Below are 16,971 nucleotides of genomic sequence, written 5' to 3'. Positions count from 1 at the left end.
TTTGATTTAAAACTCCACAACCCACTCTTTATACACGTATAGTTATGGCTGATAATTTTTTTGTATTCAAGTAAAAAATATAGCCTTCCATTGAAATATGTCTGTAAATCTTTTAATGGCTTTAATTCTAAAAACAAAATTTTATCCACAGAATCTTAACTCTTTTCACTCCCTTTTCCAAACTTACCAGACTAATAAAGCCAAGAATTTTTAGTTTCCTCCTACCCCACAAACACAGTAACTATTCTAAATCATAATTTCCTTTTTCTTTATTTTTTCAGAGTATAATTTCTTTGGGGAGCCAAACTGTTTCATTTTAATCCACAAGTTGTCATTAATTCAACTTTTATTTCTTGCCTAGGACACCATCACAATGTTCATTTTTAATTTTTAGAGTCCACTTCTTATGTAAGTTTTCTTCAAATCAAAAGGGAAAAACCCTCTTGCTTCTAGCAGACTCTGCATAGAAAAGGTAAATTGTTCCAGTGGCTTCAAATAAGTTTATGTAAGCTATAAAGAATCCCAAAAACCAAGTTTTACCCTTTTCCATGTTGTCTTGATAAGGTTAAAAGCAAGAGACTCTTAAATAAGGTTTTTCCTTCTACAATTATTTGTTCAAACAGAACATTAAAACATTTTTCTTTCTCCTGTTAACAGCTCTTGTGAATTGGATAGTTCTCCAATCAGCCATTATTTCCAAATGTTCCTTTCCTGGGTTGAGAATTTGTCTTTTATATGCTATTTTGTAAGGGATTATATTTTGATCAATCTCACTTCAAAAAACTTGACCATATTATTCCTGATATTTACAATATTTACTCGAGTTTTAATGGTTCGTAAAATGGACACACAAAAACGGTATCTTAAAAAAAAAAAAAATCCAATTCTGAAAACAAAGATGAAGCTTATCAGGAAAATGAGAAAAAAGACTAAATAGATCACCTATTTCATACATTTGGGACTGGATGACCCAATGAAGAATCATTTTAATTTAATAGTTTTTAAAAAATTTTGTTTCCAAAAAGGTTAACATACACAAGAAGAGGATATATATTCAGAAATACTTAGAGGAAGACACATAAAATTAAAATACACTTAAAAATACTGTTGTAGTTTTCATTTTCTACTCCTGAAATAAAAATAAGCCATTTATCAGTAAGTGCATTTTTTTCATGGAGAAAATATTTATTAGTTTTCAAATGATCACATAGTACAAATATTACACAATTAGTCATTCTAGGAAAAAAAATTAGCTTATACTAATAATCATAAAATAAACACTGAAAAATATAGGATTGCATAGTGACACGAAATATTGAAAAATCTGAAAGGAAAATGTATCAAAATAAAAGTTTAAATAAACAAATCAGTTCACATTAATATACAAAAAGTTTCACTTTTAAATAGCTTTTAGTGGCATGAGGTGAATTAAATGCACTTACATTTCTTTTGCACACTTTAAGGAACAGAGCTAAAATTTAATCAAAGCATGAGGTTAAGAGATTAAATCACTTTTCATCTTTGAAACTGAAACAAAAGGCTAATCGCACAGGCCATAAACTGGTTGGTACTGTGGTTCCAAGAGTTCAACTAACTTAATTTCCAAGCAAATTTCACTTTCAGTTCCCCTCAGTTCTTTCTAAAATGTTGGGTAATCATTTTTTAATTTATAGGTGTCTGTGAAGACTCTTATCCAAATTTAACAAAAACAAATCAAGCATACAAAGCTATAATCGTTTATGGGAATTCAGAGCTCCCTACGGAAATTTTAGTTCAAACTGATCTTTTAAACCTTTAAGTACTATACAAAAATTCATAACTAATGGGGGGAAAAAAAGGTCTCATAGAAAGAGAGGCGACACGCCAGGTATAACTTAGCAAATGCGGCTCCTAAGACCTTCAAGATCATTTTAGATGCTTCCATATTAATAACTCTAGGATTCTTATTCCTAAACTTTATACCAAATAAAACAAACTGGCAGCATCAGGTAGCTTTTAAAAACTTCTTTAATAGCTTTTGACTGATCAGTTAATAGATGCCAAAGAGAAAAAAAGAAACATTTTGATAACTACTTCCGTTTGGATTAAATGTTTTGCAACACTTATTCACATGTGGAGACTTATGCCCATACTACTAACTGCCTGTGCTCTCTACATGCGTCTTTGTTTCAGTATCATTCAAACTTTAGAATGCCTTCCATGCAGAACAATACCTCAAATTTAACAGGTATTTACTACTTTAGAAGACCGAACAAGCTACTCTGATCTCAAAAGATGTCTCCTCTACTTCTATACTGGAATCTTTGTTGACTTGACAAATAAGAAGGCTCAAGAGCAGAAAAAGATAAGCTAAAAGAGTGTATCCTAATAATAAAAGCAATTTGGAAATAATTAAGAAGTTCACCTTTTTATTTACTAGTTCCTTTCAGTGTCAGGCAACAAAAAATAATTTTGTTAAGTTTTCTGGATCTCCTATACTACTAAAAAAAAAAAAATTTGCCTGCTTCATTAAGGTGATTTTCAATCCCACAAATCTTTTAAGTGAAACAGAGAGCTGCTTTTAAAAGAAAGGAGTCTCTCATACTTTCTCTATTTCAGTCTTCTGAATAGAAAGGAATATTTGCATGGCCATGTAAAACTCCAATCTGAAAAAATTATTTCATTATTTGAGCCTTTCCGTTCCAGACCAAGAGTACACGAGAGTAAATCTTAAAGTTTATAAATGACAAGATCAGGTGGCTCTCTCATCCTTGTGTCTTCTAGATATATTGCGTGGCTCCGTTCACCACTGCCTTCCAAACTGCAGGTGCTGCATGTGTGACAGATATCATCCATGAAGGCTCTGCTAGAAGAGTTCCTTTTGCTGAAGAAGTATGATGTTTACCAGTTGAAAGAAATCTGGGCAATTAGAGAACAAATAAACCGGTCTCCCATTATCAAGATACCTGGAGTCACAGAAGGAATCCACCAAGGAAAAATGAAAACTTGCCAAAGACACCAAAGTCATGTTCTACCCATTGTAGATGATAAGAACTTCCTGGAATCAAATCCTACCCTTGGCATCAAAGAAACTAAGAGAAAACCATCTTAATGCCATGGGAAACATCTAGGACAAGGCTCTTTTGCCACAAATAACATTATTCCTCGGGACTGGAAAACTACTTATGAGTATATATTTAACATAGCTTTCAGGGATAATATATCCTGAAACTTATATTCGTTCACATTTATCTCATTAAAGAATGAAGCCTCAATTTGACAGTAAAACCATAATGGTACTATCATTGTATCTTCTAAAAGATCTAATTAATATGAAGTCCTAAAGTTTGAGGTAGGAAAAAGACCAAAAAGTTCTCTCTAACAGGGTAGGATAACACCTGGACATCAGACTTGTGCAAATTAGGAGAGCTCAGATGTCCAGCTTGCCCAAAGATGAAATACAAAAACTTCTTTTTTACCTTCCGGTAATAAAAGAGCACTTAGAAGTCCACTAATACCATTAAACATTAAAATGGGCAAATATTCCTTTTAAAAATTCCTGTGGACTTACACAGGCAGTCACCAAATCTAGTGCCCCAAATCATCCACTGCTTTAATTATCTGGAGAGAAAATTAAATAAATTTTAGGCCTCTTTTCTGAATGGGCACTAGTTAGCATTCTCAAGAAAAAACAAACAGATTGCAGCCCCACTTGGTTCTTATATGAACCCAAGGAGTACACCAATAGAATTAAATGGGCAATGGACGGACACTCCAATCTATAAATAAACCCAAGTAAATAATGGAAAGCACCCACTTGTTTATTATCCTTTCCCACTCTCTCCAGAAGCTGGATATTCTGCCTCCAAGGGTTCAGTGGAGAAAGTGGACCCCTGACGTCAAAAGCTCTCCGTGGTCTTGGCTGTATCTGTGGTTCTAGGATCACTCCTTGCACCTCTGGTAGGAGAGAAGCACTGAAATAGAGAGCTGAATATAGATTTAAGAAAAAATTCTTATTAAGAAATTACATTCTCTGGTCATTTGAGTTTGCAATGACTTATCCTCAGGATAAAAAGGAGCTACCTTTGGGCACACTTTCTTTAGTGCCTTCTTAATTTGAATCTTTGAAATCTGTCCCAACAAATGATTAATTCTTCAGTAACCTATTAAGAAGGGACCTATCTTGGTGTAAGCCATCACACACTCTGTGACAAACCACCCAACTTCAAGTGCAAGACCGAATCAAAAAATGATAAATTATGACTAGAACAAGAGCACAGCAGCACAGTTGTCTTAAAGGGACAGGGAAAGGAACTCGACCTCAGCTCTATCAAAGGAGGAGTCCCAGTTAATTCTTCTGTCAAAGAGAAGAAGATGGATTGAAAAGGAGAAACAGAATAATCAAGCATATTAACAGGAACACTACTAAACTTTGGGAATTGTCTAAGAAGCTGAATTTGTTCTTGCTTTTAAGTCTTCAGTAATTTAAAGACTTAAACTACAGTCCCACATTATAGCAATACAAAGCTAAACCTAAATTTTATCAAGCTAGGACCACCATCACTGAAAAAGAGTTTTTCTTCAAGCACTCATATTTAAAAGTGGGAGGGCAGAATACTGTACATAGGTAATACAATCTAAAAATCTTTTTTAAATGTATGATCATTTGGTTTTGGGTCAAGAAGGACCAGGAAATAAATCATTAATGGCTACAATGCAGAAATTAAAGCAGTAAGATATACTCAAATAATAGATGATGACAAAGATACTGGAAAATAGTTTGCTTTATTATAGGAATAAGGTAAATAAGAGAAGGAAGTTCAAAGCACATAGCATCTGATCAAGGAAAAGCTGAAAGGAGAATAAGATAGGCAGATATGTATTTAAAGTTATAGGGACTGCAGGATACATTTTAACAGTGGAAAACAGATCAATTATACTTTGTGGTACAGAGTGATATATCCCTATTAAATTTCAGATCTTCTTCTAACTAGAAAGGTGCTGCACATTCCTGTTGTATTGAACATAATCACACTATCCTATTTCATGGACATGTTATATTTGGGGATAAATTAAGAAAAAAACTGCTAATCAAGTAATTTTCTTTCTCACGCCAACTGGTTATCACAAGGGTTCCTTACCTGTTAGTGGAACGAGGACTGTGCTCTCTTGTTCTCTATCAATCAACCAACAAAGGTTATAGTCTCAGCACTAAGAAGGTAGCAACCAACCAAAGTTAGTGTTTTAATGCCTTCACTTCCTCCTGGCTCTGCCAGCCAGTTTGGAAATATACCAACACAGCTGAAAAGGAATCGTTATTCCATTACCTAACAACATTTAGACTCAATTTTTTTTAAAAGCCTGAAGAAGAAAGAACAAGCTAACCCTTCTGCTTTAGGAATATATTCAATTCTGTACAAGTGAGAAATGAAAACAGTTTGGACTAAGAAAAGAAAATGTATGATTTAACCATCAAATCTGTGATTTCCAAAATGTAAAGAAGTGAAAAAAGAAATCTAAAAGAAGTCAACGGGGTGAAACTTCCATCTAGCAAGAGGTAGCAAATAAACAAGTACGAAAGTACTTTACAAGCCTATGTGGCAACTATTTTCTTATTTTAAGTTTCCAATAGATTTTAAATCCTCAGGTCTTTTAGTTTTAAAGACTATACTTTGTGACCAGTAGCTTACAACAGTATTTTACAGTATAATCACATTGAGGAGGTATATGAGGGACAATGACAGGAAGGAAGTACAAATTAGAAAAAGATCTGAATACTAAATATCTCAAGAATGGCACTCTAGGTATTTTCAGGAGTCCAAAAAAACCAAAAAAACAAAAACAAACAAACAAACAAACAAACAAACAAAAAAAAAAACCCCACTATAATCCCAAAAAGATTAACAAGGTATTCCACAGTTGGAGTTCTTAAGGTATGACTTTTTAACAGATGAGAAAGGTTTAGAATTAATACATCAGAGCCATCTCATTTATGTATTCATTGTACCTACTGTAGTCCCTCTGAGACAGACAGAGACAGACACACACACACACACACACACACACACTAGCAGTACCTACAAAACCCCAAGGTTTTGCTTTCCAAGTTTCCATTTACCCTGTTCAACCATGATCCAGAAGTAGATTATCCTCTTTCTGACACATCGTCAGGAGGTCAACAGCAGCCTAATGCTATGTCACAAGGCATACGTCAATCACTTCACTTCATCTCATCTCTAAGCATTTTATCATCTCACATCATCACAAGAGAAAGAAGGGTGAATACAGTAAAATAAGATCTTTTGAAAGTGAGACAGACCACATTCACATAATTTTTATTAGGGTACACTGTTATAATTATCCTAGTTCATTATTAGGTTATTGTTGTTAATCTCTTGCTGTGTCTAATTTACAAATTAAATTTTATCATAGGTATGTTATGGTACAGGAAAAAACACAGTATATACAGAGTTTGGTACTATATGTGTTTTCAGATATCCACTGGGAGTCTTAGCACATAACCCATATAGGTAAGGAGAGACTACTGTATACTGTGCAATCAGGTGCTACAAAAGTCTTTTTTACATTATGAAAAAAATCACCCTCTAGTCTTTTCCGGTCAATTTCCTTAACAAATCATTCTTTTTCATGTCTAATATTTCAATACAAACTAATAAGATTAAAGATTTCCAAATTAATGAGATCTAAGTAAACCTTAACTATTTCATGATACAGTTTAAAAAAATAAATTCAGAAACTATAAAAAAATATGATTTCCCAAATTTTCCAGTTTTCCTTTATTTCTTGAATACTAATCAATAGTAACAATACTTCTGATTGAAAATACAGGTTAAAAGGGAGCATTCCATTTTGGAACAAAAGATATTAACTGCTAAATTTTTTTTTAAGTTACAGGCTCACTTAACTTTGAAAATGAAAAACAACTCCCAGGAAATCATATCTTGCTCAGATTAACAGTGGGCTAAGTTTACAATTTCCCCTTCAATAGGAGCTCTAAACCACTGATTTACTTACCACACCCCCACAGAATTTATAAATTAAAAATACAAACATATTTAAAAAGCCAAATGCCCTTAGGATAGGTTATAGGGCTGGAGAAGTAGATACACTCATAAAAACTTCTCCCAAGTGAGATTATTTTCAAGATATAACTTCTTGATTTTGCTTAAAGTAACAAAACTTACGGATTCAACATACTCGTACTCAACATACTCATACTCTGAATAAACAGATTTCCCTAAATAGAAATTATTTGAATCCTTGAGGAGAGCTGATATCTCTCTTGCTTCAGGAGTTAATTATTTATGATGATTGTGGATTTGATCATGTATCATTTATAAAGAAAAATGTAAAGGCACTTACAAAATGAGATCGTTATTCAAACAAGAAAGAACAACCTTTGCGAGACTACCATTGATAAAGGCTCTTAAGAATGACACAGTAGGACCTTACCTAATTCTATTTTAATAAACAGCATTCTTCTATGTAATGTTTAAAGAGATGAAAACAATAAGCACTCCACTGGAGAACCTGTATTTCAACCACTAGAGAATAAATTCTAAAACAAAGCTAACAAAATCATCTGTGCTAAAATGTCACAAAGGAACTCAAATGGATGTTAGGAGGTCTATCAATCCACTAGTACTTCAATAAAATCATTTTAACATTATCCCTAGGTATTTAAATTTTTAAGGATTCTTACTGAAAATCCAGGTATATTCAAATCAGAAACAAAAAACCTAAGTATTTCGTATATAAACACCACTGAGAAATTCTCCCAAAATATGCAAACTAGACTATTTGCAATACTTGTTCTCAATACTAAATTATTAAATGAGCATATGTTGCTTACTAGTTTTAAGCATTTCTAATACCGAAGAAAGAGAAAAGGCTAAGCCTAATCATTTTTAAGCAGTGAAATGCAAGGTAATGTGTTTCTACAAAGACTATTTCTATTCCTTTGTATTACAACTGACTGAAATTGAACTTGCTAATTTACAGATTTATAGATTATTTATAAAACAAAACATTCTACACTAAACTGGAAGCATGATGTAACATATTCTTATTTTTTTAATCACTAATCATTCTTACTGGTCCTAAGGCACGTCTATTAAAAAAATAATAATAATAATAATCTCACAAACCCCTTCAAGTGCCCAGAACAGTCCTAGCTGGCATTAAGAAAATAAAAGAACATCCTTAACAGAAACCATGAGAGTCTATCTCCAGACCCTAGAAGAGTGCTTGGCACAATTAATTCAGTAAATATTATACAAATGAAGTCTACTGATCAAGAAACAAACAAACAAAAAAATTTTGTCAAGTGGCTGATGTCTAAAGTAGACACTAAAAAGTTCAACTTTCTAATCCTAAGGAAAATAAAATCAAAAGTATTACTTTCATGTACCTCTTTGGGGGTCATCAGCTTCTAGGATTAATTTTTCAATATGGTCAGCAGGAAACAAACGTATCCTAGGATGATACAAATTTTAGCTAACCTTTAACACCCGTTATAGATTTTCTAATCTTCTTTTCCAGATTTAAAATCAGTAAGAAAAGAAACCAGATATTGCCAGAACATCCAATTTAAAAATTTCAGTTTGAGAAAGTGAAATCTTGCCAAAAAGCAAGCAAACAAACAAAACCAGCTACCTTAGAATTAGTCACAGTATTGTAATAACTCTGGAAGGAAAGATTACTTCTAAGCTACAATCTTATATTTATTGTCAAGTAGGTCACACCTCAAAAACGCCAAACTAAGGAAGAAAGCCTGAAACTTTAAGGAATGCATACCAATATGAGGATATACACTTATCATGGAAGGCAATTTCCTAAAAGAAAGTTGTAATGAGAATGATGAACCCTAACTACTAGAATGTTTCAAGAACTACCAAATTCCAAGATTTACCACTATATTTTCTCTTCGTCCTTTTGGAAAAGATGCTATCCAAAAATGTTATTGGGATTCAAGTTACTCCACTAGGTTTAAACATCAAGTATTTGTCAAAAGATAAACAAGAAAGAGACAAGCAATGGGTCTTCACGTTCCACTGATTAAGGTAGAAGATGAAATAAAACAGATAAAGAAACAACGCACAATACATTTTTTAAAGTAGTTAATCCACTATAGAATAAAAGATAAAACACAATCATAAAAAATATATATTGACTATAAAAAAGGCAACTTCAGGATCAAGAAGACCAAACATTTACATTTGCTACTGCCTCTTTTGAATGAAAAAAGGCTTCCAGATTTGACAAAAAAAAAAGAAAGTCAATTTTAAGAAAAAGCTCTAAATTACTCTTGCAAATTCTTTTCATAATTAATGCAGCCCATTACTTTTACCTCTTTTTCACCTGCTATTTGCTATATGAAATATTTGGCTTTGTTCTTACAACGGCCAGCATATCCTGAAGTACATGTAAGATACTGGGAGGAAAAAAAAAAAAAAAAAAGGATCGTCTTTTGATCACATTTTTTTATTCCAAGATCTTGTGTTGTGCTACTTCCCTAAAGACTGCATTCAGACATAGATGAATATAAAAGACTACAGAAAGAAAAAGTTATGTTTTATGAATTATGCTGCCGTTACGTTAATTCTTTTGTCACACTTATCCACCTATGACAAGAAATATATTATCAACAAAAAAAAGATATTAAAGAATTAAATTCAATAGGTTCTGATCAAGTAAGATTCATTAATGGATGCTAAAACTAATGGGTGAATATATGATGAGAAACAAGGCATTTACAGTGTCTCAAAATATCTCCCCACAAAAAACCTTGCTATTTACAAAGGGGAAAAAGAGTAATTTTTAAAAGTATAGAAACTTGGCAGACACCTCCTTAACCAAATGATCAAGATAACGTCACCAGTAAGGGAACAAATCAATATCACATTTCTCCTGATACAATGCACTGATAAGGACATACTATCATTTCTGTGGTATTCTTGCCAAAAATGCATTATCCCAATCTGATCACAAGAAAACATCAGACACACAAATTGAGGGACATTCTAACTAGCTACTCTTAAAAAGTGTCAAAGTCAAGAAAGGCAAAAAGACAGAATGAAGAAGCATCTCAGATTGAAGGAGACTGAGACATGACAATTAAGTACAATAGTATGAGATCCTAGATTAGATGCTGGACCAGAAAAAGGTCATTTAGTGAGTGGACAATGGTCAAAATTCAAATAAAGTTTACAGACTGGTTAGTATTAATATTAATTTCTGATTTGTTCTATGGTTATATAAAATATGACCATTAGGGAAAAGTGGGTGAAATATATGAGAACTCTATGAAGTAATTTACAACGTTTCAGTAAGTCTAAAGTGTGCACGGCCTGATGCAGGGCTCAAACTCACGAAATGCGAGATCATGACCTAAGCTGAAATCAAGTCGGAAGTTTAACCAAGTGAGCCACCCAGGAGCCCCTAAAGCTATTTTAAAATAAAGTTAAAAATAAAAAATGAGATAGTCTGGAGGTACCTGGGTGGCTCAGTCAGTTAAGTGTCTGACTTCAGCTCAGGTCATGATCTCGTGGTTCACGAGTTCAAGCCCCGCATAGGGCTGGGTGCTGACAGCTCACAGCCTGGAGCCTTCTTCGGATTCTGTGTCTCCCTCTCTCTCTGCCCTCCCCTGCTCGTGCTCGCTCTCTCTCTCTCACAAAATAAACACTAAAAAAATGAGAAAGTCTGAATAAGGTACCATATTTGACACACCTATGAAATGTCCACTAAGAAATATAAGTCTACATTTTTTAATTTGAAAAGCTTACACTAATCTTTATTTAAAAGTTATCCTCATGGAAATAACAGCATTGTCATATTCTATACTAGTACCAGAAAATTAATCACATGTTGATAGTCTTAAGTTTTTTAATATCTTTGGTAAATAGTTCTCTATACAGAGAACTGATTCAGAAGAAAGTATATAAGAGATCAAAAGACAAAATATTCCCACCTACAAACAGAAAAACTAAATTATGTTTATGTCAAGCAACTAGCGTAGAAATTAACTTTAGACTACAGCAAACATACGATAGAAAAGATGGATAAAAAAACAAAAGCACTTCCAATTTAAATTATTATATATGAACTTACACTGCTGCATTATAAAAATAGAAGGAATAAAAAATTCTCATTTTTTTCTTTAAAAATGTCCATAGGAAACAAAGCTTAGTGTCGTAAGTGTCCCTCTTGCATTTTTTTTTTACTTAAAAATAATGACACTCCCAAATAATTTTTTTTTTTTTAATTAAAATCACTTAAGTAATCTCTATACCCAAGGTAGGGCTCAAACACACAACCCAAGATCAAGAGTTACATCCTCTTCCACCTGAGCCAGCCAGGAGCCCCCCAAATAATTTACTCTACTTTCAATTATAAAATCAGTTACAAATATTCATGATCATCTGGTACCTAGGTAGCTCAGTCAGTTAAACTTCAACTCTTGATTTTGGCTCAGGTTCCTGAGTCCAGAACCCCACTGGATTGTGCTCTCTGCCCCTCCCCCTTGCTCACATGCGTGTGTGTGCTCGCTCTCTCACTCTCCCTTTCAAAAATAAACTCAAAATTTTTATTTTATTTTTTAACATTTATTGAGCCTCATATATAGCAAGTAATATATTATGCATTATATCTATACTGCCTTATTCAATCCTCTAATTCTGACATATACAATATTAAAATAATCACAATTTTATTGATAAGAAAAACTAAGGCACAAATTAGTGAAGTAACTCACCTAAGATCACACACCTAGTAAGCAATAGAGAAATTCAAAACCACTTTGTCTCCAGGATCCTGAGTTTTAACTAATTTTATACTTTTCCAAGTCATGTTATTTTCATTAACATAAATATTTTCTTTATAAATACTTAGTATATGACCAACAGCTAAAATAAACATTCTGGGGGCACCTGGGTGGCTCAGTCTTGATTTTCACTCAGGTCATGATGGCAAGCGTTTGTGAGTTCAAGCCCCAATTTGGGTTCCACGCTGCCAGTGCGGAGCCTGCTTGGGATTCTCTCTCTGCCCCCCAACCTCCTCCCCCTTCTCAAAACAAATAAATAAATAAACTTAACAAAACCCCTCCAAAGGCTTTCCATTGTCCTCAGAATAAAATATTCATATGTTAAATAAATATACATACATTCTGTTTTAAGTAGAATTCTGAAATTCTTTCCTTCAATTTCATTTAAACATAGATCAGTTGATAGTTATTTGCTTCGTCATTTCTATCAACCTATGAAAGTTTGACAAGGCAATAAAACTTAGAAAGTGTAGCAAAACTCACTATCTGCAAAATAATCTAGATACATGTTTCTATTGAGCTTGAAAAACCTAAATCTAAAAGCATATTGGAATGGTAATCAGAAATCTCTCTTACCTTTTAAGTGTCTACAAAGAAGCAAAAAGCCAAAAGTTTTTTTTATTTGAATTTCTAGTTTGCACATCTATTGACTTGCCTAACAAACAATATATGCAATACTCTTAAATGCATAAGAATTTCATGAAGAGTTTAATGAGTTCAATTATCTTAATGTAATTTAAACATATCTACAACTTAAGTCATCATTTCTATCATGAGCAGGATTAAAATAATAATCTGGCAAAAAAAATTAGACTTTATTCTCTGACAGCTCAATTCTACTACCCAGAGAACAATCTTTGATTTATTACAGAGTAAACAATACTCTGAATGGATGTTATAGTTGTCCTAAATTGCAACATTTTTAAAAAATTATTTGCAGAGAGCTTGCAATGTACCTACTGAAATTCTTCTATATTTAAGACGGGATCAAATGTCACCTGCCTCCTCCATCTCAATTGAAGTCTAATAAAAATCAATATAATATAATCATATAAATGTAAACATATTAGAAGCAATATAACTTTATATAATAAGAACAGGGTGCTTTCCAATTCTTTAAGTTTTTTAAAAGACAAAACAGATATCTAATTACAAATAATGCCTTCAATCTACTCTATTCTATTATATATAATTGATGCAGCCTCAATTGTATATATATATATATTATATTATATAAATTATATACCAGTGACAAAAAAAGTCATAATATCAATAATCATTCATGAGTTTTAGAGACAGGGTATCTGTTCCACTGGAAATTAAGAACGCATGTATTGATCAACTAATCAACTAATTTCCTAACAGTAATGAGAATATACACCAGTAAAATGAGAAATGCCCGACCTGATATGCCATTCTATATTTAAGTACTGGAAAAATACTTTAATCCTGGTATTTTACTGACCATTCAACACTTTCATATCTGATTCCACTTTCCAAACATTTGGGGTATAAGATTTTATTGTCACAATCTATGTCTTGAAAGGGAAAATATTTCCAAAAATAGTAAAAAAGCACAAAGGGAAAAGAATTATCACCACCATCAAGTTAATAACTTAAGAATATGATTTGATATAATTTAAGAAATACAATTTGATATAAGGCATACAGGAAGTTTAGTTAGCATTATATGGGCTATCAATAAAATTTTGTAAAAGCCACAACAGATCTTGGATTAAGCCCTTGAAGGTGCCAATGCTACTCAAGTTCTCAATACAGCATGTGAGACAACTTCACTTATGGATGTACCTTCATTAAGAAATGAAATTCATGGGGGTTCCTGGGTGGCTCAGTCAGTTAAGTCTCCAACTCTTGGTCTTAGCTCAGATCATGATCTCAAGGTTCCTGAGTTCAAATTCTGCACTGGGTCCTGTGCTAACAGCAGGGAGCCTGCTTGAGATTCCCTCTCTCTCCCTTTCTCTACCCCTTCCCCAGTCATGCGCTCTCTCTCAAAAATAAATAAACTTTAAAAAAAAAAAAAAATGAAATTCATCTATATTCTTTCACATATTTTAACAAGTCACTCTTCAAATTTTATTGAGTATAGTACTTTAAAGTAGAAAAAAATCTCTTTACAGTCCTCCTTCAGATCTTCTGAAACTGTCAAATGCAGCTAGTAGTTTTAAAAATTCTTTCTGCAGTTTTACAGTGGTCTACTTTCAAAGACATTCCCAAAAGAACCAAAAATTCCTTCCTTAATCAACCAATGTATCTTCAGAAACATCTCCAATAATCATTCTTTTCACCCATTTAATAAATCTTTTAGTCCCCAAAAGACTTCAATTTTTCTCCTCAGAATGGGACATCCCTTTTGATACTCTTAATCCATTTCTCAAATAGGTGCAACATAGGAAATGAATGAATGAGAGATAACATTTAGTTGGCTCCTACACTTTGTTAGCAACATCAAGCTTAACTCTAAAACAGAAGACACCCAATGTTAGTAAAATGTTCTACATTAATGGTAATCAAAGCATAGAACAAAATGATCAGCCTCCCTATCTCTGAATGTTTACAGAGTTAACATGGTAATACTTTCTATCCTATTTACAGATTTCCCCCAAGAATATACTAACTCATGTGAAATCTATTCCTAAGGTCTGCAAACCATTTATAATGATGGGGCCAATTAAATGAGGCTGCAAATATGTCAGTGCTGTAGTTCTCAAAATATGTTCTGAAACTTCTGCCAGATGGTTCACTTGGTATATATACTCACATGACAACAATTTTACTTTTATTTCTAATATAAATCAAATACTTATGAAAAATAGGGTGATATAGCAGAAAAGGAACTGTTAGGGGGAGTTGTAGAGATGGGATCCAGTTGGAGTCTGCCACCATTACTTAACTATATGACGCAGAACATTTTTTTGTATATAAATTGAAGGGGATTAACATTTCCCAAAGTATGTTACAAGGATCACAAGTTCTACAGGACATTAATAAATGTCAGATGATCAAAAAGGTTGCTAAGGTTGGTAGTCAATAAACAAAATTGTCTCTCTTCTGTAGAATTTCTTGGTCTTTAATACATTAAAACGCAATGTCAACCTCCAAGATATATATAACAAAAAGCATTCCCCAAAATTCCTGGGTTCTAAGAATTGTGTTTTTGTTTTGGGGGGGGGGGGGTTTGGCTTAAAGAACTGGTATTCCAAAAACGCTAGTTTTGAAACTTTTATACTAGATTTAAAAATCCAGTTCAATGAATCTTTGAAACCTAAAAACCAGGTACTGAACTCAATATCTTATTAAAAGCAAACAATTCCATTCATTCTAAGGAGACAGTCTTTTTTTTTTTTTTTTTTTTTTTTTTTAATTTTTTTTTTTCAACGTTTATTTATTTTTGGGACAGAGAGAGACAGAGCATGAATGGGGGAGGGACAGAGAGAGAGGGAGACACAGAATCGGAAACAGGCTCCAGGCTCTGAGCCATCAGCCCAGAGCCTGACGCGGGGCTCGAACTCACGGACCGTGAGATCGTGACCTGGCTGAAGTCGGACGCTTAACCGACTGCGCCACCCAGGCGCCCTAAGGAGACAGTCTTCAGTCCCATATGGGATTGAGTAGGGAACGGATGGTATTCACTATGCCCATCTAAAATAATCTTTACAATGAAAAAGTTTAAGAATCACTTGATTAGGGTAATAGTTCTAGTTTGGAAATATTAACAAACTGCTACAAGACACTATAGTCCTTGCAAGTAACCCCACCCCCATAAAGAAAGGAAGATGTGCTTTGTAACAACTTTGTTTCTGTAAATTCAAGAATTTCAAAGCACTTCTCAAATAGTTAGATATGATATAGTCCCAGCAGTCTAGGATTCAGAAGACTTAATCCCTGGTGCCTCTATTATAAGTAATAAATTCCCTTTTCTCATATGCATCTAGAATGCTAATACCAGATATATACCATTCTTAGGAGGATTGAGAGTAGTCACTGTTTTCCTATAGGAATTATTTCTCTTACAGAGACCTAGGGGAGAAAGGCTATACCAAAAACGTCACAAAGGTGCAGAATCACTGGTTGAGAAGGCTGTGGTATGTAGAAAGACTGAATATGTAAGCAAGCTTTTAATTTTAATTTACAGTGCTTATGAAAGGAATCATTCTTATTTGCACAGTAATAAAAGCAGCTACCATTTACAAAAACTACTAAGAACTGAGCTAGGTATGCATTACAGCCTTTATCTCCTTTAATCCTCCCAAAAACAGTTCAAGGGTAGCTATTACCGCCACTTCACAGGTAAGAAACTTGGGGCTTACATTTATATTTAAAAGGCCATACAATGAAGAGGTAGCATAAACAAGATTAGACATCAGATCTGATGCCAAAGCTAATGCTCATTAACTCTACCTCATTGTGCTCTGTGCTCTTTGTTAATCCATAGCCTAAATTAATCAATTTATTTGAATTAAAAAGCTGTCATGCACACCATATACAGAAACTAAGCATATATAACTCAATTTGAATAATTCAGAAGATATACCAAGATCTTATGATGCTTTTTCAGAGTACTAGACAAAACTCTTGAAGACCAAAACCATTTTTCTTTTTATCCTTAGTACTTTTGTTCTGTGCTAGCATACATAACAAGCATTCAAATATTTCTTAAGTAAATAAATCATCACAATACCAGGAAAGATTAGTACTATAAAAAGCCTCACAGGCTAACAGACAACTGCTTAAACTAGCTTGGGTGTTTTTCTAAAATATTTTATATAGCTACATTTACAGATGTAGGCAACAAAATTCTCTATTAAATTATCAATTATCACCAGATCCTCCTCTTTCCCTTCCATCCTTTTTAAAGATCTTCTATACCTTTCTATTTCTGTTTCTTCTCCCCTATTCACATGTTGAGTCTCTAACTCAGACCACTAAATGGCATTTACAGCATTCAGGTCACATATTTATAACCTCAAATACAGCACAATTTGGGTTTTGTTAGGCCAACGTGTCTACTTGTTAAAAGCTTTTATTTTTGCATATTGAACTCATTTCTTAATAAGCAAATTTAATAAGCTACTGGTAGATCCTCATGAGCTAATAAAAATGTGAGTACAGCTAGAAAAGAACTAAATCTT

The 16,971-nt window shown here is 33.2% G+C and overlaps 1 protein-coding gene across 5 annotated transcripts in view; it reads right to left on the bottom strand.

Annotated features, from left to right (window-relative positions):
- Positions 1–16,971, bottom strand: part of TSC22D1 (TSC22 domain family member 1) — a 133,052-nt gene that overhangs the window by 95,767 nt on the left and 20,314 nt on the right. The window contains exons 2-3 of one of the 5 annotated variants that reach the window (XR_006198072.1): positions 3,797–3,966; positions 1,315–2,945 (exon numbers count right to left, since the gene is read on the bottom strand). The exons of 1 other annotated variant lie outside the window; for it this stretch is intronic. Coding sequence is in view for 2 of the 4 variants with exons in the window: in XM_042923065.1 (XP_042778999.1) it covers positions 3,879–3,966 (88 nt within the window). In the remaining 2 variants the exon portion in view is untranslated. Of the gene's footprint in view, positions 1–1,314; positions 3,967–12,182; positions 12,254–16,971 lie in introns of those variants that run through there. 3 more of the 5 variants (XR_006198058.1, XM_042923065.1, XM_042923168.1) reach the window with 3 other exon arrangements.

The sequence above is a fragment of the Panthera leo genome, chromosome A1 (assembly GCF_018350215.1).
Source record: "Panthera leo isolate Ple1 chromosome A1, P.leo_Ple1_pat1.1, whole genome shotgun sequence".
Lineage (NCBI taxonomy): Eukaryota > Metazoa > Chordata > Mammalia > Carnivora > Felidae > Panthera > Panthera leo.
Note: the sequence above shows the minus strand (reverse complement) of the source record. Positions and strands in the feature narration are given on the sequence as shown.